Genomic DNA, 27,762 nt, shown 5'->3' with positions numbered 1-27,762 from the left:
TACTCAGTTTGGGGCATGCAGCATCTACTGCTGAGTCTTCAGGAAACACAAGCGTCCGAGACAAGTGTATTCTCCATTATCACTACTGGAATTTAGAGCTGCCAAAGAAGTCCTGGGATTTGCAGTCCTACTGGAATATTTAAATTACTTGCTATTTGAAGTGCCATCAAAGTGCCTTGGACACAAAGATTTTATAGAGTCTTACCCATTATACTCTCTGTTAAAGCAGGACTCTAATTATGTCTGAAGGTCTGGGAGCATCCACTATGACCAAAGTCATAGGATATATCATCTATTTGCAGATCATGTCCACATATGGTAAATTATTTGTATTTTAGTGGAAATTATTCATGTTACTATTATTTTATTTGTTTTATGCTCTCTTATTTACTATTTTCCTACTGAGACATATATTTTAATAGATATTAAGGTCATGATTTTAATATTATTTAAGAGAACACCACATTGGTGGCATGCCTCCATTGTCTTTATATATTCCATTTTTATTTTCAAATTTGAATATTTTATAGTAATATAATGCTATGGTTAAATTGTGTTAAATGTCTATCTGTGCTATTTATTGATTCTGTTCTACATATCAAAATTCCAATATTATTTTATAAAAGAACAGTACATTGGAGGCATACCTCCTATTGTCTTTACATATTCAATTTTTATTTACAAATTTTAATATTATGTATATAACGGCTTGGCTTAACCGTGTTAAATGTCTATCTGTGCTATTCATTGATGCTATTGTACAAATCATGATATAAGTGCTAGTTGATAGGAGAACAATGCATTGGTGGCAGACCTCTGTTGTCCATATTGCATTGTTTCTAAACATCCTCATTCAAGATATAAGAATCCTTTAAGACAAGATAACACCCAGATTGTTGTATGAATGGTTTGTGAAGAATGTAATGTCTTTTTTTTTTTTTTTTGGGGGGAATAATGGAAGAACTAAGGTTTAATTCTAAGCTTTTGTATTCCATTGTCAGAATGGAAGATTGTTGGCATGTTCCTTGTATTTGACAGACGAGATGGCTTGTGTACTTAACTAGCTCATTGTGTCTTCCACAGCCCATGCCAAAAACATCACCCTTATAGAGCCTAATTCTATATTCAAAGCCGAGATCGGGGAAGAGCTTCGTATCACATGTCTAGGCACCAAATGTCAGAATCCAGACTTCACCTGGGCTTCCCTGGCTGACAATCCGTTAAGTGGTACAGTTGCTAATGATGGACAAATATCTGTCCTGACTATGAAGATCAGCAGTGAGAACCTTGACATGTATGGTTCCTATCGGTGTACTGTGCGTTGTGATAACCCTCCTGCGGAAAAGGGCTTTAAAGTGATCGTTTACTGTAAGTTTTGAGAACAAACTCAAAGTGATGATTTAAAAAAAGAAAATTATATTCCAGTATGTATTCTTAATGCCTTTTATTGCTCTCAACCTCCTCCAAATTTTTTGCTGCGGTGATCCAACTTCCTATGAGATTGTGGCTACGTTCGTTCTCTATGGTCTTGCTGTATATAGGAATGTAGCCACCCTCCCTTTTTTTCTACCAAGATGGAATATAGAATTTGTAGCATGTATAGAGTAGTACACATGACCACAACTAATGTGCACAGAGGGAGCTCGTGGAGAATGTTACAAGGAGGCAGAAAAACACAGTAAGAAACAAGTTCATGAATACAAATTACAGAACCATTAGGTAGTGGATGGATTATTTTTTGGGAGAAAGGATATTGTTTAGTATTACTTTAATGAAATCATTGCAAGTACTCAAATACTTATGTTGGTATGACTGACAGATAGAAGATACTTATAAAATATTCCACAATGATAAAAATATATAAGACTATGTGGAAGGACTGGCACCTGTTTCAAAAGTCCCCAAAACCTTTAGCTATCAGTAACTATTCTGTATATTAGTCATCTCCATATATGACTTGCTTTAAAGAGAACAGCAGGCGTGAACCTGAAGCTGGAGATCTCCTTTAAAACGTTATAGCAGAAGTATTCATGTGGAAACATCTGTCTTTAACGGTCAGCGCTCTTCCTGCAAAATGTGTGTGTTCAAATGTAGGTACTAGTGCAATGCTTGAATTAACCGCCAGTAACGGTATAGGGTGTGGTTAGAACAGTCATCGTATTGTGTAACTTCTCCTATATAAAATATCTAAACCAGCGATGCCTATGCCTTCACTGGGAGTGATATGAGCTCAGTCTGTTTAGCCCTGACAGTATATAATGTGTCTGCATAATATTTTAAAGCCATATCCATGTTTAAATTATTATCATATTAAATCTACATACCATGTCATGGGTGTTTTTGAAATTCCCATAGCACAAAGGTACGTTAAACTGGTCGAAAGTAGCACTGTAGCTTATTGCACCAATCAGCTGTCAGTTTTTATTAACCTGAACTGGAAAACTGTCAAGTCTGAATGCTATAAGCAACAGTTATACTTTTTTTGCTCAGATTGTATGGATAAGGCTTTTAGTGCGTAGCTTTATCTGGCAGATGCTCATTGCTTACTTGAGTATAGCAGGATACTGACAGACTGTCTAACTAATGCAATAAATGTCTAATTGCAGCATTTCCTAAACCCATCTTGACCGTCTCGTCTCTTACGTCTGGAGAACAGTCACGTATCACCTGTACCATTCCTGATGTCTATCCCTTTTACATGGTTGATGCTTCCATCTTGATTGGAGAGGAAACTGTGGCTGAGTATGAGGTCCCAGATGAAGATCTTGACGTGCTTGTAGTGCAAAATATCAGCCTGTCTCATGATTTAATGCTGTCTGATAAATATGAGGCAGAAGAGATAAAATGTAAAGCTGAACTAAAATTTCAGGAAAATGAAATTGACTCTATTCATTGGATTACATCTATGCAGCTCAACCTTCTATGTGAGTAACCCAAGGGCAACTTTCTTTAAAGAACACATAATAATGTATATTACTATTACATGTACTGTATTTATATTGCATTGCCAGTATATGTAGTGCTTTACATATATATTGTTCATTCAAATCAGTCCCTGCCTTCAAGGAGCTTACAATCTAAGGTCCCTAATTCACATTCATATATACATTTACTAGGGCCAATTTAAACAGAATCCAATTACCTACTTGCATGTCTTTGGAGTGTGGGAGGAAGCCAATGCAGGCATAAGGAGGGCATACAAACTTTGGGCAGGTAGTGCTGTGGTTAGTATTTGAACCAATGACATACAGTACTTACCAACTGTCCCTTTTTTCCTGGGACAGTCCCTGCAATTAGGAGCCTGTCCCAGGTAATTTATATTGTCCCTGGAAGCGCCTGTTAATCGGGCTGCCCATAAATGTTACTCAGAAGTAGTGCAGCTGAATAGGAGACTTATTCCAACTCTGCTACTGTGGCCTTAAGTTTGAAATTCCCTTTTTAATTTCCTGTAATTCTCTCTATATTGAGAAGACTCTATAATCTGATAAATAGGCGAGATTAATTATGCAGAGTGGGCGGAGCTTCAGGGAAGTGGGTGTGGTAATTGATAGCTGTGCTGCAAAGTGTCCCTGGAAATTTTTTTTAAATGTTGGCAACTATGCAATTACTATATGCTGCTAGACGGAAGGGATAACCACTTAGCCACTGTGCAGCACCCTATAAATGTAATTGTGATCTATAAAGCCGAAAGCCAGACATCTAAAAAAATGATTCCTTACAGAGGGTCTGTGCCTGGCCTGCAAGAGTTAAATGCTTGTTTAGGACTATGAGAACAAGAAAAAGATTTACTGATCCTACACACCTCCTCGCTACTAGACTAGTCCCAGCAGCATCCTCTCCCCCACACTCCAGCGGTATATGGTCCTGACACCATCAAGACCAATGAAGGGGCCAAAGCCCTGTGCTGGATGTGTTGATGCTGAGGGACAGTTCACTGCCGGAGCATGGGGAGCACAAATATTATTGCGTTATATAAAGCCGAAAGCCAGACATCTAAAGAAAATATTTCTTACAGAGGGTCTGTGCCTACCCTGCAAGAGTTAAATGCTTGTTTAGGACTATGAGAACAAGAAAAATAATTACTTACCTGATCCTCCACACCTCCTTGCTACTAGACTAGTCCCAGCAGCATCTTCTCCCCCACACTCTAGCAGTCTATGGTCCTGACATCATCAAGACCAATGAAGGGGCCATAGCCCTGTGCTGCATGTGTTGATACTGAGGGACAGTTCACTGCCGGAGCATGGGAAGCACTATCTGACAGAGGATCAATTAAGTAAACGTGTTTCTCCCTTTCAATTCATTTTTAAATTCTGCAACATCCAGTGGCCAGCATAGAGGAACATGCTCATCTAAAAGGATACCAGGGATGTGTTCTTTCACTTGGGCTCATCCCTTGTCAGCACTTGCTCTGAGTGCATCTGAATGAGTGGTTAGAAAGAGGGATATGGAGAGAAAAGAATGAACTGTAGAAACAGGCATAAAGGAAATAAATACAGATGGGAATTCCCTGGAACAATTTTAGGGTGTTTACGGTGACTACATGTACACAGAGGGGTTGATTAACTAAAACTGAAAAGTGCAAAATCTAATGCAGATCTGCATAGAAAACAATCAGCTTCCATTTTTATTTTTTTAGTCAAAGCTGAGGCGAACAAGCTAAAGTTAGAAGTGTCTGGCTACCATGCACAGCTGCACCAGATTTTGCACTCTCCAGATTTAGTAAATGAACCCCAGAGTTTTAAAGCAACAGGATGAAACAATGGTAACTAAAAGGATAAATCCACCCTGATACTAAAATCCTAGCATCTATAGATTACCACGTTCTAACACTAACCTATCTAGCCCTGTAAAGAAAAAAATCATATACTTACCTTTTTTGAACCCGATCCGACCCGATCCCACGCTGAGCTGTCATCTGCGGCATCGCTGTGGAGGTGGGTGCAGAGGACATTGCCGACAACGGAAGCCCCATAGTTACTCTATGGGTGATGTCAAATCCCATTCATTTCACAGCGGTTGTCGCCGTATCCTCTGCGGAGCTTCTGCCGCTGGAGATCGGGTCGGATTGGCTTCAAAAATGGTAAGTACACGGATTTCTTCTTTACAGGGCTGGATAGGTTAGTGTTAGAATGTGGAGATCTATAGATGCCGGAATTCTAGTTTTAGGGTGGACTTTTCCTTTAAAGCATATATCATTTTTATTTTTTTTTTACTTTAGTTAGGGTCCTTTCACACAGGCTTTTTGCCCGGCGGACTCCATTTCGTCGATCCCCGCTGAGCAGGCAGATGACAGCTCCGTCTCCGCTCTGTGTGCAGAGACAGACCTATCAGATCCTGCTGTCCGCTATGGGGAGATCGGATGAAAACGGACCGCCTGTCCTTTTTCATCTGATCCTATCTGATCCGATCTTCCAGACCGATGGAAAATAGGGATTAAATCTGTCTGGATTTCATGGACAGGATCGGATCAGATAGTGGCGGGTGTCAGCGGAGATGTCACCGATGACACCCGCCGCTCCATAGGGATGCATGGAGCATCTGATCAGGTCTGTCTGAAAAACTGACAGGCCGACCTGATCGGAAAGACGTGTGAAAGGGGCCTAACTCTTTAAAAGGTAACTTTTCCTGTGCTTACAAAGACCTGGGAACTAGTGATGATGTATGCAGAGTGTAAAATATACTGACATCTAGGTTCCCTAGGTCTCATATCTGTTCCAGTTTATTCTACTTCCGCCTTCTGAATCTTTTTTAGATGTCAGAAGTTGGCTTGACAATGAGGGGATGATGACAAAAGTTGTGAACTAAACTGCACCAGAATGTACAAAAAGTAGCTCAAGCGGGGACTGTGAACAGAGATGTGTAGTTTACATGTTCCAGTCCAATCTTATATTTGCTTGTAGCAGTATTTTAAGATCCTATACCACTATCTTACACTTTTTTCTTTTTCTCAGATCCTCCAGAAAAACCAACTATCACAGTTTTCCCTGACACAAATGTAAACGCAGCAGAAAACATCTCTCTGACCTGTTCATTTGAAAGTAGATCCCCAGCTAGAGTCCAGTGGACGAAAGTGGTAAATGCGGAGATACTGGTGATGAGCATAGATCACCAGGGAACTCTGAGAATTCCGAATGCAGAGCCAGAAGATAGCGGAATGTACATCTGCCTTGTGCAAAACGATGTAGGAGAAACATCCTCCCACGTTCAGATCACTGTACAAGGTAAGTCAGGAACTTGGAAAATATCTGCTTGTAACTCAGCTAATGTTCCTACTGCTTTTTGACAGATTGGATCTTGCATGGGTTCATATCAGAGTGTAAGAAAAAAAACAAATACACAATTGTACGGATCCTGGGAGAGCTGTGAAAAAAAGGCGCCTATACCCTATTAAATGAGGGGAAGTGCTTCCAAAATATACATTGAAAAAAACACCAAAGGAAAAATTCACCTACAAAGACTACTGATTTTATTACAACATTTTATTTATTGGACATACATGTAACAACAACCATGGCAAACATGGGAGGAACCCCTTCCCCATTCCCCCTGCCCCCCCCCCCCACACCTAACACAACCCACCCCATTGTAATCACCACAGATCCTGGCCTCCCCCTTGACTCCCCACCCAACACAACCCACCCCATTTTAATCACCACAGATCCTGGCCTCCCCCTTGGACCCCCACCCAACACAACCCACCCCATTCTAATCACCACAGATCCTGGCCTCCCCCTTGGCCCCCCACCCAACACAACCCACCCCATTCTAATCACCACAGATCCTGGCCTCCCCCTTGGCTCCCCACCCAACACAACCCACCCCATTCTAATCACCACAGATCCTGGCCTCCCCCTTGGCTCCCCACCCAACACAACCCACCCCATTCTAATCACCACAGATCCTGGCCTCCCCCTTGGCCCCCCACCCAACACAACCCACCCCATTCTAATCACTACAGATCCTGGCCTCCCCCTTGGACCCCCACCCAACACAACCCACCCCACTCTAATCACCACAGATCCTGGCTTCCCCCTTGGCTCCCCACCCAACACAACCCAACCCATTCTAATCACCACAGATCCTGGCCTCCCCCTTGGACCCCCACCCAACACAACCCACCCCATTCTAATCACCACAGATCCTGGCCTCCCCCTTGGACCCCCACCCAACACAACCCACCCCACTCTAATCACCACAGATCCTGGCCTCCCCCTTGACTCCCCACCCAACACAACCCACCCCTTTCTAATCACCACAGATCCTGGCCTCCCCCTTGGACCCCCACCCAACACAACCCACCCCATTCTAATCACCACAGATCCTGCCCCCCCCCCCCTTGGCTCCCCACCCAACACAACCCAACCCATTCTAATCACCACAGATCCTGGCCTCCCCCTTGGACCCCCACCCAACACAACCCATTCTAATCACCACAGATCCTGGCCTCCCCCTTGGACCCCCACCCAACACAACCCACCCCATTCTAATCACTACAGATCCTGGCCTCCCCCTTGACTCCCCACCCAACACAACCCACCCCGTTCTAATCACCACCACAGATCCTGGCCTCCCCCTTGGCTCCTCACCCAACACAACCCACCCCACTCTGATCTTCCCAGATCCTGGCCTTCCCCCTGGTGGCCCCCCCTGGAGGGGTATATGTGGGGAAGGAGTTTCCTATCTTTGACATGGTTACTTGTTACATATATGTCCAATAAATACAATTTTGTTTTGAAATTAGTAGCCTTTGAAGGTGTGTTTTTCCCTTGGTGGTTGTGGCTCAGATCAGAATGTACCAGCAGCACAGAGATGACTCTTCTACACATCTAACAGAGATCGGATTCATAGAACTAAAGGGAGCTGGAGGTAACTTTCACAAAGTGGCAAATACCAATCAAAATGGCAAAAGACCCTTACAATTTAGATTAGTGAACTGAGCCTAGGTAATTTTTTTCTTCATATGGAAGTACAAGTTAAATATTCATGTGAGTTTATGGCCTACCAGAAAATTAACCAGTACAATATGGATGAAATCTGTAAAAGAAATGCCATTTTTTCAATGATAAATATTCCTCTTTAGTGCCATTTAATAATAGATCCCAAAGCTTTAATATGAATCTAAAGCCAAAATGTTTTTATTTTAAGTTTTGGATGTGGTGAAGGTTTAACACCTCTGTGAAGCTCTTATTGCTGTCTGTCCCCACTGGGGACATTCACTCTACCATTGGATCTGCTTGCCAATGTCACAGGGACAGGAATTGAAGAAAGATCCTATAATAAGGATGAGATTCTTCTCATATAGACATTTTTTTTTTCTGGTGGCAACTGTTTAAAAGAGAGTTTTCCATGACTTCAAAGAGATTATTCTCTCTCACTTCCTGCTGTGTGTACAAAACAGCAAGGAATGGAAGTCTTGGCAACTAAACACAGCACAGCAGAAAGACACAGAAAAGCGGTTCTTATTCCATACCATATTCAAAATGCAAAAAAAAAAAAGTTTTGGGCTTAAATATACTGTACTTTAAAGCAGCCTTGTTAGATCAATAAAGGCTTTTTTTTTACCTAAATGTTTTCTCTGCATTAAGGTAAAAAACCTTCTGTTATTAGGATCCACCCCAGCCCCCATTATACTTACCTGAGCCCATTCTTGGTCCAGCGCTGATTGGTGGCAGCAGGAGCCATTGAAGCCTGCTCCTGTCAATCAAATCCTGTGAAGAGGGAGCAGGGGGCTGGGCAAAGCCCCACTGTCTATGTCTATTGGCGCAGGCAACTTAAGAGTGAGCCTGCAGGCGTACCCCCTTGCTAGGGGGTACTCAGCAGGAGGGTGAAGCCAGGAGTGCCAGCAGGGGACCCCGGAAGAGGGGGATCAGGGCTGCTCTGTTTGAAACCATTACACAGAGCAGGTAAGTATAAAAAATGTTTCTTATTTAAAAAAGATAAAAAAATGTAAAAAGGTTTAAAGTTACTTTAATGCTTTGTAAGTACTGGCATCTAGGGACAAAAGGGTTGCTTTTACTATTATTTGCTCTTATAACACTTAGAAGCATTCACTGTGCAACTTGCCATCAACGCAGCGACTAACAACAATCAGTCAGTGTATAGAGAAAATTATATTCAGCAATGGGGCTGATTTACTAAAGGCAAATAGACTGCTGGCTTTGCCCCAGAGCTTAGTGAATGAGGTGAAGCGCTGTCGACTTCCATCATCCAATCATGTGCAAGCAGAAATGCTATTTTTTTTTTCTTGCACACTTTTTTGGGTATTTGGGTGTTTTTTTGTAAAGTGAAACTTCACTACTTCACTTGATTCATTAAGCTCTGGGGCAAATCCCCTTGCAAAGTGTGACTTCCCTTGCAAAGTGAAGCCCATTTTTGCCTTTAGTAATTTGACCCCATTGACTCAAAATAGGGACTTACAAATTCAAGTCTTCGGTTTTGCACAATGCGAGCGAGCTGGAAACAAAAGAAAGGTGCAGGATAATGTGCAGTGTAAAAATAAATGTATACATTTTGAAAATGCTGGCATATTTTTTGTCTTGTGTAGAAATGTTGTCTACCTATTTTCAAGCCAATCAAGTATAAAAATATATATGTTTTCTAGCTCTTCCAGAAAAACCTAAGTTGACCATATATCCTACAACCATAGTGCAAGTTGGACAGCCTGTCACAATTGAATGCCTAGCTAGTGGCAATAAAAATGTGGATGTTATCTTGTGGAAGGTGTTAAAAGATGGAGATACTCCCCTTCTAAAAGCAAACGGAAAATTAGTCATAAAAGAAGCAGACCCTATAGACACCGCCATATACAAGTGCACAGCTAAAAATGATTATGGATTTAGTGAAACATCAGAATCACTCACAGTGCAGTGTAAGTATGATTTCTTGATACATAGAAGACCTAATTTCATGTTATCATCAATATGTGTTTAATTGCTTAGGACTATTCCTAGGGTCTCATTTTGGACCATTTCACAGCACAGTATTACTGCAACACATAAGAGACACCTACCTGGCACTTTTCATGCACTATTGTAACAGAAGGGTGCTATGCTTGGCTATAGTAATAGTTTAAACTGCCTAAAAGTACATTGAGATTAAATATTTGCTTTGGTTGATATATACTAATTATCTAACTGGTTACATCTGTTGATTCATCCAGTTAAATCTATAAGGCCCCTTTCACACAGGGAGTCCGTCAGGCGGACTCTGTTTTTCTCAGCGGGGATAGATCCGCCGATCTCCCGCTGAGCAGGAGGATGGCAGCTCTGTCTCCAAGCTGTGTGAAGGGACAGAGCTGTCAGGTCCCCATTCTTCTCTATGGGGGAATCAGATGAGAACGGACCGTCTGTCCATTCTCATCCGATCAGATCCGCCAGACGGATGGAAAATAGGGTTTCCATCCGTCTGGATTTGACGGATAGGATGTCAGCGGACATGTCTCAGCTGACATCCGATGTCCCATAGAGATGCATGGGGCATCCGTTCAGATCCTCCTGAAAAACGGACAGGCGGCTCTGAACGGACTCCCTGTGTGAAAGGGGCCTAACTGTCCACTCATCTATGTCTTGAATTTGATACTATTCAGATTTTTCTAGCATTAGGCCCTGTTCACACTTGAGCATTTTTTCAGCTCATAAAACGTTAATCTCCTAAGTTTTTAAAACGCCCAACAAGCAAAATCCCATTTATTTTAATGGCCCCTGTTCACATATGGGTGTTTTGTCGCCAGAAGCAAAACAGCTAAAGCTCAAAAAAACTACACGAGCTTCTTTTTTTTGGCAGATTACAAGCGTTTTTGTTAGATGTCAATGCCTGCCTCCAAACACCTGCAAAAAAGGCCTGGAAAAAATGCATGAAAAAATGCCTTAAAAAACGCCTGAAAACGATATGCTCCGGTGTGAATGAAGCCTTAGACATTAGTATTAAGAAAACTACAGACTCCATAGGTATGCATTTCTCAAAAGACTCTAGCGGCACACATTACATCAAATGAAGTCATTCTTACAGGAAAATTATTGTACAATCTGCCATTCCCCTGAATAAAAGCAAATTAATAATAGAATTTAAACATATAAATGCTGTAATTTATCACCCCAATACAGCACTTAGTGTTGTCCAAATACAATATTGTATTCCACAACCAAGACTGTAAAGTATTTTAATCCTTTAAAGTAGTCCTTCTAACTCAGCATTCTCCAAACTTTCACCCGGGGGGCTGGATGTGGCCCTTTGCTTGCCTTCACCCGGCCCTTGGGACACTATTCCTCCCACTGACACCAACGAAAGGGCACAATTCTTCACACTGACTCCAACAATGTAGCAGAATCCCTTCTATTGACACCAATGATGGGGCACAATTCCTCCCACTGAAACCAACAATGTGGCACAATTCCTTCTATTGATACCAACAATGAGGCACTATTTCTCCCACAGACACCAAAGATGGGGCACTATTCCTCCCACAGACACCAATGATGGGCCAAATTTTCTTTCACTGGCACCAACGATGGGGCACTATTCTTCCAACTGACACCAACGATGGGGCATTATTCCTTCCACTGACACCAAAGATGGATCACTAGTCCTCCCACTGACACCAAATATAGGGCATTGTTTATGTCAACTGGACACCAGGACCTTTTCTACTCCCACTGGTCCTAGTTCAGCCCTCCTAAAGTCTGAAGGACAGTAAACTGGCCCTTTGTTGAAAAAGTTTAGAGACCTCTTTCCTAGTTAATAATAGCAATAGACAAAGACAGCCTAAAGGTCCATTTGGTGAGATGAAAGTGACAACGATATTGAATGCAGGCAACACTGAGGACTGTGTCAAGGTTACTTATGTTCCAAGATTATTGTGCAGTATGGCTATCAACCAGTCTAGTGTGTCCTTGGGAGAACTCTTTTCTCTTACCTCTGCTTCTATGTGTGTGACTGATTTTGTAATTCAGTTGAACTATAAAATGCTTTACGGTTTTAAATACATTATGTTTTGAACATTTATTTCAGGGAAATATAAAACATTGTTTATGAATCTAATTTTTTTTTTTTTTTTTTCAGATCCTCCAATTGACACTGCCTTTACTTCTTCTGACGAGGAAGTGAATGAAGGAGGTGAAGTCACTTTGACATGTTCTTCAAAGGGAATCCCTGAACCCAGCTTCTTACTTTATCATTTGTTGCCATCGGGGGATAGAGTTCTGCTTGATGAAGGTCCAGTGGTCACATTGACAAATGTGACCAGTGGGGTTTATCAATGTGAAGCCATAAACTCGCTGGGCAGCAAGAAAGAGAAACTGGAGCTTAGAGTAAGATGTGAGTAGTGGCAGTGGTAATGCCAAAAACCATCCTTAAGCTAGGTCAATGTACTTTTTACTGTTTCCTTATACGCAATAAATAATTAAGCAAATGTGTTTTGAACCCATTTGACTATATCACCTTATGCATGAGACAGCGCAGTGGTTTAATGGCTAGCACTTGGGTTCTATGTTTGAATTTTAACCAGGACACTACCTGCATGTAGTTTGCCACTTTGGGTTGATCCAAGTTTGCTCAAATAAAGGGGATCAAACCTTAAAAAGTTAATTAGGCACTTTCCAGTTGTCTCATTTACATATGACACAGTTGGTGTTAACTAATATTGGTTTTGTGAGTAAGATCTTCATGCTCTGCACATACAGCCATACAAAATCATGCCTTTTTTTAAAATATATAATTAAACCATTCCAAGGTGCGCATAGAACCCTTTTTATTGTACTTAGAGTACTGTTTGTAAAGACTAAAACCATGCTATACTATACAGACAAATTGCTTCCGTGTTAACATGTATTTTCGTTTTTTTACAGTTCCACCTAGAAATACATTTCTAACCATTACGCCATCCTTGGTAACAAGAGAGGGAGAGAGTATGCACTTCAGGTGCACATCGGAAGCTTATCCTGCCCCCAGACTTGTGTTGAAGAAGGAAACAGAGACAGGCCTGATTGAGTTGGAAGCTAAGAACGGGCAGTATAGTATTACACATGTGACAGAAGAGCATGCAGGAAGATATATTTGTGAGTCCTCAAATGTGTTGGGAAAGCAAGAAGACAAAGCTACTGTAACAGTGCAAGGTGGGTCCCATACACGATATGTTGCTGTTGCTGTACTATATCTTACTTAAATATTATATAAACCCTAACAATACAATTCTCTTATTTGGTCCCTTTTGGTCTGTTAAAAATACCATTGGAAGTTCTTTTGTTGTGCAGTATCTGTTTGAAGTTTTGAAAAAATACTCGATCCTGACAGAAATCTAGTGAGCTCCTAACTTTCTGTATTAGGCCCCTTTCACACATATGGTCCGTTCAGTTCTTCAGTTCAGTCACGTCAAAATGTATCAGTTTTCCATCCGTTTTTCATCAGTTGTCATCCGTTTTTCATCCGTTGTCATCTGTTTTTCATCCGTTGTCATCCGTTTTTCATCCGATCCGTTTTTTTGACGGATGAAAAATAGGGCATTCATCCGTTCAAAAAAACGGACATTGACGGAAGCGGATGAAAACGGATGTTAACTGATGATCATCCGTTGTCATCAGTTTTTACATAGAGATACATTGATGTCCGTTTTTCATCCGTCAACGGATGGATGAAAAACGGACAAACGGACATCATGTGTGAAAGGGGCCTAAAGCTGACAATGAGTGAGATTTATCCCTGTAGGACAGAAAGAGGGTTATTGGAAGAGTCAAAAGAAAAAAAGCCTGAAAAAAAAAAAAATGAATGTAGCTGCAACATCTCAGAACTGCAAGCTACAATATATCACATTTTTGGAGGGGCTTTAAAGTTGACCTCCGGTAAACAACTGAATATATACCTAAAATACATAAATAGGAGATATTTGGCTGCCAAAGGATTTGTTTTTCTATCCATTTAGCCTAGATTTAAACAACTCTGCTACAAAGTACAGCCAGGAGGATCCCATCACTTTTTCTGTTACAATTAAGGAATAAATCGCTCACACCTCCCTGCCCCAACCTTTTAAACGGACAGTAAAGGGCAGCACCAAATTGATGAGGTTATCCCTCTACTCATTCTGATCTGTTAGCTTATTTTTATAAGAATTTTTGCATACAGCTCACCTGATTAATGGCAATTCCCTTTTCCAGTCTGAGCGCTGTGAAAAAGGCAGACATCCAGTCAAATTCAGGCTAGTGGCATAGGAAAAAAATAAATGTAACAATCTTTAATGGAAAATATGGACTGCACTATGTGATTTATATTTTCCTTGAGTTTAGCTTTACCCATATTTATATAGTTTTCAAACTACTGTAGGTAACCTAGGTTCTCGTAGGTAAATATCAGCAAATCAACATGATCCAGGTTGAATCCGTGATCATTTAAGAGCCCATTCAGACTAGCGCCACTTGTCAGGCGACTTGTCAGCCTGACAAGTCACGGTCGGTCGCGGTCCATTGAGTAGTACAGGACCCGTTCTAATAGGAGCGACACAAGTCGCTCCGACTTAGAAAAAGGGTCCTGTAGTACTTTGGGGCGACTTGCATAGACTTCCATTATGTGAAGTCCCTGCAAGTCGCGCCAAAGTCGCGGTACATGCGACTTCACAGGTCGCCCCCCGAAGTCGGATCGCCTCAGTGTGAACCGGCTTTCAATGAGTTCACTCTTTTATGAATTGTTTATAAAGATTCAACAATAACGGCCCAAATTACTGCATGGAATTAAAAAATCTTGTCCCTATTCCCCGTGTTAATTATCTATTTAGCTTTATCCACTGGGACATGGCTTTGTTGAGCTAAAACAACAGAAAAGGTTAAAAGATTGTCATCTGGGTTTATTTTTCAGTCACTTTGTTTTATCTCAACAGTTCCACCCAAGAATACATATATAACCATCACTCCCTCAACAGAGGTTAAAGAGGGAGATTCCATAGGCATCAAATGCGTTTCAGAAGCTTCTCCTGCTCCCAGACTTTCTCTGAAGGTAAAGACAGAAGATGGTGTGAGAGAGCTGGTATCGGAGGGTGGACTGTACCAAATTGCGCATGCTGATATGACACACAGTGGAAAGTACATCTGTGAATCTACCAATGTTGCAGGACAGCAACAAGTGGAGACCATGCTGTCCATACAAGGTGAGAAAAAAAGAAAACAAACATTATAACGCCTTTAATAAACTGCTAAGAGTAGGATCAATTTTACAGGTTCCATGTACAGTAACCCAACCAATACTAGTTCATTATATAGAAGGCAGATTTTGGAAGGATGACATATGATAGTTTGGGGTAAATGTAATTTTTGTAATATTCTTTTTGCCTGCAAAGCATTAGATATTGAAAAGTATATCCTCAAATGTTGTTAGGGTTAATGTAATCTAAGTTAGCATATAACACCCACTTAAGGCTACACTTTCAACTATACAGAGTCTTCTGATTTTAATGTGTATTTTTTTCCCTTACAGTTCCACCCAAAAATACAAATATAACCATCACACCCTCATCAGACATTAGAGAAGGAGACTTCATAGACATCATATGTGTTTCAGAAGCTTCTCCTATTCCCATTCTTTCTCTGAAGATGAGGACAGAAAATGGTGTGAGAGAGCTGGTATCGGAGGGTGGACGGTACCAAATTGCACATGCTGGCATGAAACACAGTGGGACGTACATCTGTGAATCTACAAATATTGCAGGACAGCAAAGAGTAGAGACCACACTGACCATACAAGGTGAGGAGAAAAAACAAACATTAAAACTACGTACTCAATAAATCAATACAAATACCAATAAAATAATATAAGTAAAGTTATAAGGTTCCAAGTGTAGTAACCCAACTAATGAGATTTTATTTTAGTGATGGCAGATGATGCAAGGATGGAAGGATGACCTATGATATTAACTTTGTATATTGTTCTTTGTAGACATAGTACATCATAAGGGCTTTTGCACATGGAGCCAGTTTCAGCAAGGGATCCGTGAACAGAGCTGAACAGGACGTTTTGTGCCCGTTCAGTTTGTGTCTGCATTTACAGAGCGGACATGGGTGGACCCATTATAGCTTTATGGGCTGCCATATGTAAACATACTTGTGTCTGTTTATATCAGGTTACCTCCGATCCATCACATTTAGGTCCAGAAAAACAGAAAAGGATGGACTCGGAGGTAGTGTAATTGTACATCAGCCTATCCATAGAGCTGCATGGAGCTTCCAATCAGGTCCGTCTGAAAAACTTAAAGGTGGACCTTATAGGAAAGCCTGTGTAAAAGGGCCCTTAGACAATGAAGACTATACCATCAAGCTTTGTAAGCTTTTAAATATGGCATGTAGCATTCAATAACCAGTGCTTAACAGATGGGGCCTACACTTTTAATTTTACAGAGTCTTCTGTTTTTAAGGTGTATTTTCTTTTCCTTACAGTTCCGCCCAGAAAAACAGTTTTAACCATCAGCCCTTCACCGGTATTAAAAGAGGGAGAGAGTGGACACATCCGGTGCAAGTCAGAAGCTTTTCCTGCCCCCAGATTGGTGCTGAAGAAGCAGACAGAGACAGGCCCGATTGAGCTAGAAGTGAAAAATGGGGAGTACAGCATTACACATGTTGCAGTAGAGCATGCAGGCACCTATATATGTGAATCAATAAACGTGGCTGGGCAGCAAATAGCTGAAACCACAATGACTGTACAAGGTGAGAACCTGAACATATATAATTTATATACATCCTTTGTTTAGATATTTTCTATGCAATACAACACTAAACAAAAACTAAGCCCAAAAATTAGGTCTAACAAAGGGATGGAAGTGTTCATTCTGGAAGTTGCACTTGCCTAGCTTAGCAATGTGTTTTTGATCCTCCTAATATATTGTATTTAACAGTATTTTATATTTACATTTTATTTTTTTTTATTGTATAATTCAACAGCTCCACCCAAAAACACTTTTATATCAATCACTCCATCTTCAGTGGTTAAGGAGGGGGATGATGTACAGATCCAATGTATATCTGAAGCATATCCTTCCCCAAGGCTTGTCCTCATGGTGAAGACAGAAGATGGCCTCATTAGCCGGTTGGAATCTGAGGATGGACGGTTCAATATCACAAAAGCAGAAGAGAAGAATACAGGAACATACATCTGTGAATCTACAAATGTGGTTGGACAGCAAACAGCAGAGACCATGCTGACTGTACAAAGTGAGTACCATGCAATCGGTGAAACATTCCAACATTTATGATATGGTATTATAACTGATATACTAACCCAAAAACAATTCGGGTTTTCAAAGGTTAACTCCATCCATACATTTATTTTAAATGATGAGTGGATGCTGAGGGTTGAATCATTTACCCACAAAATCATTAGGTGTACTGTATATAGCTGGAAATGCAGGTGTAGGGACCCTAGATGTGCACAGCCTATTGCATTAGGGTGTGCACCTCAAAGCTCAAACACATATATGTGTGTGAATGTGTATATATACTGACAGTGCCAGTAGAGTAGTGGAAGTGTCAGTATGGCAGAGATTGGTGTCAGTAGTTTTTATTTGTATTCTTTTATTTTTTATTATTTTTTACAATATTATTTTGTTTTTACAAATTTTTTAGTAGCCCTGTTAGGGGGCTTTGGTAAAATATCAGGGGTTTAAACAGGGGGAATCTATGCCACACAGGGTGATTAGGGTGTGCCTGGGCACACCTGGCACACCCTGTGCGCACGCCTATGGTAGGGACCCTGGATATATGAAGTATAAAAGCGGGTAGGTAATTCAACTTAGCATCTACCCATGTTTGAAATGATAGTTATGGATGGATTAAACTGTTAAGGTTATAAGGTAAATTATACAACACTCTGAGATAAAACCTTGTGCATAATTAACCTCAAAATTTTCTTCCAGTTCCACCACGAAACACTACAGTTGTGACTCCATCACAGAACATCACAGCAGGTGTTACTGTCACTATCACTTATGACATCATCCCACCTCCAGGTGAGAAGTGCCCTATAGAGCTTCTTTTAATGGCTTCCTTCCTTTAAATCCACACTAAGCGCTTCTAATATATTTGCTGGCTTATTAATAGAATAGAAAGAAAAGAGCCCACACACAGGAAATCATGACTGATTCTAGAAACTCAATCTGAGAAACCTTTAAGAGAACATCTGCTAGAACGTGCATCTCGTTTATAACACGGGAAGCAGTTAGCAGGATCACAGCTATGGGGAGCTTCACAAGAAAACATAGGTTAGCCTACACTGTGTCATATTAATGACCAGCTTAGCGACCTTTCCAGAAACATTTTTGCTCTTTGCTTCTGCTTTCTGTCTTTGCCGCAGGCCAGGCAGTGAAACTTTGTTATATGGTTGTATGTTATATGGTTAGACAAACTCTAAGCAATGGAGGAGCCATTTTACTGGTTTTCAAGTACATTTACTTTGAGGTGGATTGAGAGGAAAGTGGTTCAGGTTAGTGGCTTATCCCCATCACTGTATGCAGGGCCGTCTTTAATATTGATTGGACCCTGGGCAAAAATTTTCTTGGGCCCTCTTGAATCCACTTATCAACTATTCGGGGGCTCTTTGCCCTGTGTTAAAGACAGCCCTGACTGTATGTGAGTATTTATAGAAACTTCCTTGCTCTTTGAAAGCAAATTGCACTAGAAAGGAATACTTGCAAAATGCCTGGTGAAGCCTGCTACAAATCTATTTAAAGCAACAGCTAGAATTTCCCTTAAATTTTCAATTCAACACTTTGACAATGGATTGAAGGATATTATTAGGTTTTCAAGAAGGATGCTTTTCAGAATCTTTGTCAATACTTGTAAATGCTTGCTGAGCCTACAGCTTAACAGACTAGCACCTTTCATGCCAATACTTGCTTGAGCTAGGTCGAAGTGTCATTTTTGCTTATGATTAGCACTAAAATGTTTATTATTTTAAAACCTCATCATGTTTCAATGCAAGAAGGATAAGTATTGCATACTGATGTACTAAACACTAACCATACGATAATATTTGGACGCACTACTTTCTACTACTTATCTATACCTTTTATGCACTGCTATTGCTTCTGGTCTTTGTAGCCAACAATTTACTAGCAAAAATTAGTAAAAATATTGTCAAATATACTGTTGTGTGCTTGTTTTTCAATGGATCTGTTTTACATACACTGTATTATCAAAAGCATTGGGACACCTGCCTTTACACACACATGAACTTTAATAGCATCCCAGTCTTCGTCCTTAGGGTTCAATATTGATTTGGCCAATCTTTTGCAGCTATAGAAGCTTAAACTCTTCTGGGAAGGCTGTCCACAAGGTTTAGGAGTGTGTCTATGGGAATTTTTGACTATTCTTCCAGAAGCGTATTTGTGAGGTCAGGCACTGATGTGGACGAGAGGCCCTGGAACAAAGTCTCTGCTCTAATTCATCCCAAAGGTGTTCTTTCGGGGTGAGGTTAGTGCATTCCAGTCAAGTACCTCCATCCCAAACTCACTTATCCATGTCTTTATGGACCTTGCTTTGTGCACTGGTGCGCAGTCATGTTGGAACTAGAAGGGGCCATCCCCAAACTTTTCCCACTAAGTAGGGAGCATGACATTGTCCATAATGTCTTGGTATGCTGACGCCTTAAGAGTTCTCTTCACTGGAACTAAGGGGCAAACACGCTTGAAAAGATAAGGGTATATCCCAACAAGATTCACCGACCATGGAAGATGCCAATTGGGTTCTTGACAGATGTAACCAGTCAGAGTCTCAACTCCCATATATTGGATGGTAAATCAGAAAAGAAAGGGGATATACATAGCGTAATATTGCTAAAACTGGTTTATTGATAAAAAAGCTGATACACTTACAGACATCCGTAATCAACAGGCATATCAAGCATAAACAGCTGGGCTGACTGAAGTCCTCTTAACATGTTTCGGCACAACATCAGAAAATCTTTTGAAAAGGCAGTTGTGCCGAAACATGTTAAGAGGACTTCAGTCAGCCCAGCTGTTTATGCTTGATATGCCTGTTGATTACGGATGTCTGTAAGTGTATCGGCTTTTTTATCAATAAACCAGTTTTAGCAATATTACGCTATGTATATCCCCTTTCTTTTCTGATTTACCATCCAATATATGGGAGTTGAGACTCTGACTGGTTACATCTGTCAAGAACCCAATTGGCATCTTCCATGGTCGGTGAATCTTGTTGGGATATACCCTTATCTTTTCAAGCGTGTTTGACCCTCCTGCTGTATAGCACTGGGGTCCCATCCATCTGGTGAGCGCAATTCACATATACCTTCACTGGTGCTGGGATTTTGCTGCACATCTTGTTTATACCTTATTTGGATCACCTTATCGCTTATTTTTATATTATATCTTCACATGGGACTTTTTTAAATTTTAGTCGGACTTTCTTTTATCACTAGCGCTGCACATTTGTTTTCTATTTTGTATTTTTATCACTTCATGGTCTAGTGATTAGTGCCAGCTGCTCTTACATGTCTCCAGTTAGCGCAGTATTTTTATTTATTCTTTATTACTAAGGGGCAAAGCCCATCCCTAAAAATCATCCCCACACCATAATCCCCCCTCCACCAAATGATTTGGACCAGTGCACAAAGCAAATTCCCTAAAGTCATAGGTGAGCGAGTTTGGGGTGGAGGAACTTGGCTTGCCTGCACAGAGTCCTGACCTCAACCCAATAGAACACCTCTGGTAGGAATTAGAGAGCAGACAGCGAACCAGGCCTTCACGTCCACATCAGTACGACCTCCCAAATGCGCTTCTGGAAGAATGGTCAAACATTCCCATAGACACACTCCTAAACCTTGTGGACAGCCTTCCCAGAAGAGTTGAAGCTGTTATAGCTGCAAAGGGTGGGCCAACTCAATATCGAACCCTATAAACTAAGACTGAGATGCCAATACATTTCATGTGCATGTAAAGGCATGCATCCCAATACTTTTGGTAATATAGTGTATTTCATGATTGTTTCTTTAATTTAAAAAAAATGCTTTAATAGAATAAAGCTTAAGTAACAGACTGGCATCCTATTCTGGGACCATGTGTAGACAACTGCACAGATTCCCGTGATGCATATAACTACTGAACCCGACCTCACTTTCTGTCTATAGAACCAGCATCTGTTGTTGTGCCAATGAATGCAACCCATTACTCTTTGGCCTTGTTCCTGTCAATCTTTCTTACCATCCCCCATCTTCTCTCTTTTGCAGAGCGACAGCAAAGCCCAAGATTTGATTACGTGCCTCTAGCAATTATTGGATCTGTAGTCCTTGTAACAGCTGGTTTTATAGGAGTAATTGCTTATCATCTGAAGCAGGCGAGAGTACAAGGATCCTACAGTTTAGTAAAAGCATTGAGGAGCAAAGTATGAAAACTGGATTCATGGACATCTTTAGATGCAGAGTGATAATACAATACTGTTGAAAAGGACCATAGCTTATGGCAGAAACAAAGCAAAATCAGCCAAATGTTCACAGGGTTTTTTTTTGTGAAATTCAACGTAAACTTGTGCTGGCCACAGCTTTGCCCAGTGGTACATGAAATGAACAAGGATGCAGCAACATAATATTTCAATGGACCTATCTTTAAAGAAAGACAAAGACTATAAAAGACAATTATTTAAGAGAGAAAGTATTTCTCAACTGAGACGGAACGGAGTCAACTTGTTAAAAATCACTGTTTGCACTTAGTTTTTTCTATTCTGTATATATTTGTTTGTATGTGTGTTTTCTAGGTTCCTAGAAACTGGCTGTATTTAATTTAATATTACTTTGTTTGTGTCCTGACTCCGTTTTCACGTGTTTGTTTTATGTGGTAGAGATGTGTTACGTGAGTTGAATCTTAATTTTCCCGTTTAACTACAGAGAACTAGAGAGGATCCAGCCTTCTTTTGTTGGCATTGAAATGAAAGAGCAGAATATATGGAAGGATCAAACCCATAATGGATAGAATGGGAATTATGTCACCGGGGGGTGCAAAAGAAAACAATACTGTTATATTTCTAACCAGGGAAGAAACTACTGTGGGTGATTCATCTATTATGTTTGTTTGGTACATAGAAAAGTGCCTTTGAAAAAGCTGAACATTATGCTAGGAGAGTGCACTGTAAAGTATGATTTTCTTGAACGGTGGTTCTGAAATACAAGATAACAATTTAAAAAGCTTTACAAAAGTTTATGGGTACAGACTAAAGCATATAAACACATTTTTTGATTATTATTGCAATGTCTACCTTACAGTCAATTTTTATATAACTCACATTTTTTTACAATTGTATTAAATACACCGATTAAAGAAGTGGGGCCCTCAGAGGTTTTGTGTAGTGTCTCTCTCTTAACAACTGCTGAACTAAGCTATATACAATATATATGTGTGTATAAATATATATATATATATATATATATATATATATATACAGTGGGTACGGAAAGTATTCAGACCCCCTTAAATGTTTCACTCTTTGTTATATTGCAGCCATTTGCTAAAATCATTTAAGTTCATTCTTCTTCCTCATGAATGTACACATAGCACCCCGTACTGACAGAAAAACACAGAATTGTTGACATTGTTGCAGATTTATTAAAAAAGAAAAACTGAAATATCACATGGTCCTAAGTATTCAGACCCTTTGCTCAGTATTTAGTAGAAGCCCCCTTTTGATCTAATACAGCCAGGAGTCTTTTTGGGAAAGATGCAACAAGTCTTTCACACCTGGATTTGGGGATCCTCTGCCATTCCTCCTTGCAGATCCTCTCCAGTTCTGTCAGGTTGGATGGTAAATGTTGGTGGACAGCCATTTTTAGGTCTCTCCAGAGATGCTCAATTGGGTTTAAGTCAGGGCTCTGGCTGGGCCATTCAAGAACAGTCACGGAGTTGTTGTGAAGCCACTCCTTCGTTATTTTAGCTGTGTGCTTAGGGTCATTGTCTTGTTGGAAGGTAAACCTTCGGCCCAGTCTGAGTTTCAGAGCACTCTGGAGAAGGTTTTTGTCCAGGATATCCCTGTACTTGGCCGCATTCATCTTTCCCTCGATTGCAACCAGTCGTCCTGTCCCTGCAGCTGAAAAACACCCCCACAGCATGATGCTGCCACCACCATGCTTCACTGTTGGGACTGTATTGGACAGGTGATGAGCAGTGCCTGGTTTTCTCCACACATACCGCTTAGAATTAAGGCTAAAAAGTTCTATTTTGGTCTCATCAGACCAGAGAATCTTATTTCTCACCATCTTGGAGTCCTTCAGGTGTTTTTTAGCAAACTCCATGCGGGCTTTCATGTGTCTTACACTGAGAAGAGGCTTCCGTCGGGCCACTCTGCCATAAAGCCCCGACTGGTGGAGGGCTGCAGTGATGGTTGACTTTCTACAACTTTCTCCCATCTCCTTACTGCATCTCTGGAGCTCAGCCACAGTGATCTTTGGGTTCTTCTTTACCTCTCTCACCAAGGCTCTTCTCCCCCCGATAGCTCAGTTTGGCCGGACGGCCAGCTCTAGGAAGGGTTCTGGTCGTCCCAAACGTCTTCCATTTGAGGATTATGGAGGCCACTGTGCTCTTAGGAACCTTAAGTGCAGCAGAAATCTTTTTGTAACCTTGGCCAGATCTGTGCCTTGCCACAATTCTGTCTCTGAGCTCTTCAGGCAGTTCCTTTGACCTCATGATTCTCATTTGCTCTGACATGCATTGTGATCTGGAAGGTCTTATATAGACAGGTGTGTGGATTTCCTAATCAAGTCCAATCAGTATAATCAAACACAGCTGGACTCAAATGAAGGTGTAGAACCATCTCAAGGATGATCAGAAGAAATGGAAAGCACCAGTTAAATATATGAGTGTCACAGCAAAGGGTCTGAATACTTAGGACCATGTGATATTTCAGTTTTTCTTTTTTAATAAATCTGCAACAATGTCAACAATTCTGTGTTTTTCTGTCAGTATGGGGTGCTATGTGTACATTCATGAGGAAGAAGAATGAACTTAAATGATTTTAGCAAATGGCTGCTAAAATGGCTTCTGTACCCACTGTATATATATATATATATATATATATATATACAGGGCTTTTTTTTCATAGAAAAGGTGCAGGAACTCCCCTTTCTAAGTTACTTTGTGTCTCCGCCCCCTACCCTTTGAGCACTAACCCTTGGTTCCACCTCTGAGCACTGACACTTGGATCCACCCCCTACCCAGCTTCCAGTACAGCCCCTTTTAGAGAATATAGAGTCAAGTATAATTTTGTAGTGGAATGTATGGAATTTGGTTATGATAACAAGAAAAGCAATAAAATTGATCCCCCACAGCCAATAGCAATATACCCCCCCAGCAGCAGCAAAAGATCTCCCAGCAGCCAGCATCAATAGACTCTCTAGCAGCCAGCAACAGTAGACCCCCTCCCCAAACATGTGAACAAAAAGTTAGTGCTGCGCTATGGTGAATAATATATAATAATGTTTTATATTAACTCAAAAGTGCTGCTGTGTGAAAATCAAAAGGATTTAAATGTGTTAATGGAAAAGGACAGCGCAAAATTGGTTATGATCAACAATGTGGTAATAAACCACTTAGAATATTGTGAATAAATAAAAGTGGTATCAATAAATTATATAAAAGATACTAATAAACCACATTACATAAATAACAATTAATATCACCCTGTGTAGTGATTAAATAAAATACATAAATTGTATGACCACTTACAGTGATAATTATATCCCCGTGCAAATAGTACAATCAAATTCATAAAATAAAATAGTCCATGTTAATAATAAATATCAATCAAAAAGTCCAACAAATATTTAAAACAGAAGTGCTTCAGCAGGTAGCCAGTGAAAGATGTTCCACCAAGAAAAAAGTGCTCAGGTGCTGGAAATTGTGCTTTAGCATGCTGCCATGGTGTGGTGAATTGGGTGACTTTTCCTCTCCCCCAGGATATCAAACTTACCGGACAAAATGGACCCCTAGACCGTATAGTGTAAGGGTCACACAGGCTTAGTCCGGCAGAAAACAAACAAACAGTAGATCCCTTCCAGCAACAATTAACCCACAGTATCAAAAGATCCTCCACCAGCAACAATAGATTGCCTTCCAAAAAATAGGTTCCCTCCAGCATCAATAGATCCAGCATCAGTAGACCCTCCAGCACCCCTTGCCATGGCATACATTCAGTGCTAGAGGTGCCGGAACTGCGTTCCCCCGCGTTTCCGCTGAAAAAAAGCCCTGTATATATATATATATATATATATATATATATATATACAGTAAACCTTGGTTTAAGAGCGCTTTGCAAGACAAGCAAAATTTTCTAATAAATTTTGACTTGATATACAAGCGATGTCTTGATATACAAGTAGCCTCAAGTCACAGCTGAGTATAAAAGAGAAGAGAAGCACCTCTAAGTGTAGTAATATGGTTAAATTTAATGAAGGTACAACATTTAACAACTCACATGGTTGATGATTGGAACAGGCACATCTAAGGATGCAGGCATCCAGGCTAAAGCTGTCCACATAGACCAACCTCCGCACCGCCATCTACGTCATCCCTTCCATGCTGCCCCTCGCTTTCAGATCGCTTTACTGCAGGGTGGTCTTCCCGGTCAGGATTACAGACTGGCAGCCGGCGGTGCAGAAGATAGTCCATCTGGACAGTTTTACCCTGGATGCCTGCATACTTAGATGTGCCAGTTTTATTCATCAACCATGTGAGTTGCTAAATGTTGTACCTTCATTAACCACTTAACGACCAGCCACGTAGATCTACGTCGGCTGACTTTGAGTGGTTATACCGGGATAATGCCTCTAGCTAGAGGCATCATCCCGGTACCGTTGTTTGAAGCCGACGGTCGGCTTTCCGTCGGCAACGATCGATGCGGCTCGGGAGCCGCTCGATCGTTACCCGGGGGGGCGGGAGGGGACGTCCCCCCCCCTCCCGCAGTCTTCCGTGGCTTTGCCCGGGGCTCCCGTCCGCCGGCTGGATGGAGTCCCGATGAATGCCGGAAACGGCATCGATCGGGTCTCCGATGACGTAACCCGGAGGCGGCGTCCATGACGTCACATCCGGGTTACTCTGCTGCAAAAGGCGGCAGATTTGAAAAACGGCTGTATGCAAAAATGCCGTTTTCGGCGTTTTGCATACAGGGAAGTGTAGTGGAGGGGTCTAGGGTCTTTTAGACCCTTGATCCCTCCATAAAGTGTACCTGTCACTACATATTGGTGTCACAAGGGATGTTTACATTGCTTGTGACAGCAATAAAAGTGATCAGATTTTTTTTTTTTTAAAAAAACCTGTAATAAAGTTAAAAAAAAAGAAAAAATAAATAGGAAAAAAAAAAAAAAAATTTTAGCCGCCCCCATCACCGTTAGCTCGCGCACAAAAAAAAAACGTATACGCAAGTCGAGCCGCGAATGAAATCGCTGTTCAAACCACACATGTGAGGTATTGCCGCGATCGCCAGAGCGTGGGCAATAATTAAAAAAAAAGAGCTACACTCTAACTCTAAACTGGTAACCGTTAAATAAATTTAAAGCGTCGCAGATTGAGATCTCTATTGACCGTAGTTTGTCGCCATCCCACGGGTGGGGGGCGCAATTTTAAACCGTAACATGTTGGGTATCTATTTACTCGGCGTGACATCATCTTTCACAATATACAAATAAAATGGGCTAACTTTACTGTTTAGTATTTTTTAAATGCAGTGAAATGTGATTTTTCAAAATTTTTCCAAAAAAATGGCGTTTTAAAGACCGCTGCGTAAATACCGCCTGACAAAAAATTTTGCAATGACCGACATTTTATTCTCCAGAGTCTTTGCTAAAAAAATATATATAATGTTTGGGGGTTCTAAGTAGTTTTCTAGGAAAAAATACTGGTTTTACCTTGTGAACAAAAAGTGTCCGAAATAGGGCTGGGGGTAAAGTGGTTAAATGGAACCATATTGCTACACTTAGAGGCGCCTCTCTTCTCTTATATACTCTGTAGCTCCTGCTGGATTTTGCTTCTAATCCCCTTGTGGAAGCGGCTATTTGTGGATGGACATTTTATGATTATATAACCTATAGCAATGCTATAATCTTTTTATATGGACTATAAACTGAAGGATTTAGGAATAAATGTGGAACGAATCATCTGAGTTTCCATTATTTCTTATGGGGAAATTTGCTTTGATATAAGAGTGCTTTGGATTACAAGCATGTTTCCAGAACGAATTATGCTCGCAATCCAAGGTTTTACCGTATATATATATATATATATATATATATATATATATATATATATATATATTTAGTTTTTTATTGTTATAGTTTAGTATCTTATAGTTTTGGATAGAGGAGAGATGGATTAGAAAGTGTGTCAGTTTTTATTGCTGTCTGCGTCCCTGTTAGGGAGATTCGCCACTTCTATTTGTCCTGCTTACCATTATCATTGAAAATTAAAGCATAAGAAAATCTTAAATTTAGTTTTTTCCCCAGAAAAGTAATAGAAGGGAAATCCTCCAATGAAGACACTAGTTCTGTTGACCTGGGAGTCCCCAAGGAATCCCTTTTATTTGAGCAGATTTCCCCTCACTTCCTGTTTGGCTATGGGACAGGAAGTGAAGGGAAATCTCCACAATGGGACACAGATGGCAAAAAAAAAAAAAAAAATCTGACAGGGGTTAGCTTTGGTGACCTGGTGGGTTCCTGTCATGCTTACCCCTAACGCAGGTGGTCAGACACTGTAGCTGACTACAGTGTTCCTCACCTATAGTAGTTCCCCTTCCCATAAGG

General features: G+C 40.7%; 1 protein-coding gene across 1 annotated transcript; it reads left to right on the top strand.

Annotated features, from left to right (window-relative positions):
- VCAM1 (vascular cell adhesion molecule 1) lies at positions 1-22,249 on the top strand. The gene is made up of 11 exons (XM_082265713.1): positions 1-318; positions 1,084-1,368; positions 2,607-2,924; positions 5,955-6,224; positions 9,605-9,871; positions 12,061-12,315; positions 12,846-13,112; positions 16,413-16,679; positions 16,914-17,183; positions 17,885-17,977; positions 21,214-22,249. Exons 1-11 carry the CDS (start codon positions 240-242, stop codon positions 21,372-21,374), a joined length of 2,532 nt encoding a protein of 843 aa, XP_082121839.1. The 5' UTR covers positions 1-239; the 3' UTR covers positions 21,375-22,249.
- Positions 22,250-27,762: the final 5,513 nt, after the last annotated feature.

The sequence above is a fragment of the Pelophylax lessonae genome, assembly GCF_965119305.1.
Source record: "Pelophylax lessonae genome assembly, chromosome: 8".
NCBI classification, from domain to species: domain Eukaryota; kingdom Metazoa; phylum Chordata; class Amphibia; order Anura; family Ranidae; genus Pelophylax; species Pelophylax lessonae.
Note: the sequence above shows the minus strand (reverse complement) of the source record. Positions and strands in the feature narration are given on the sequence as shown.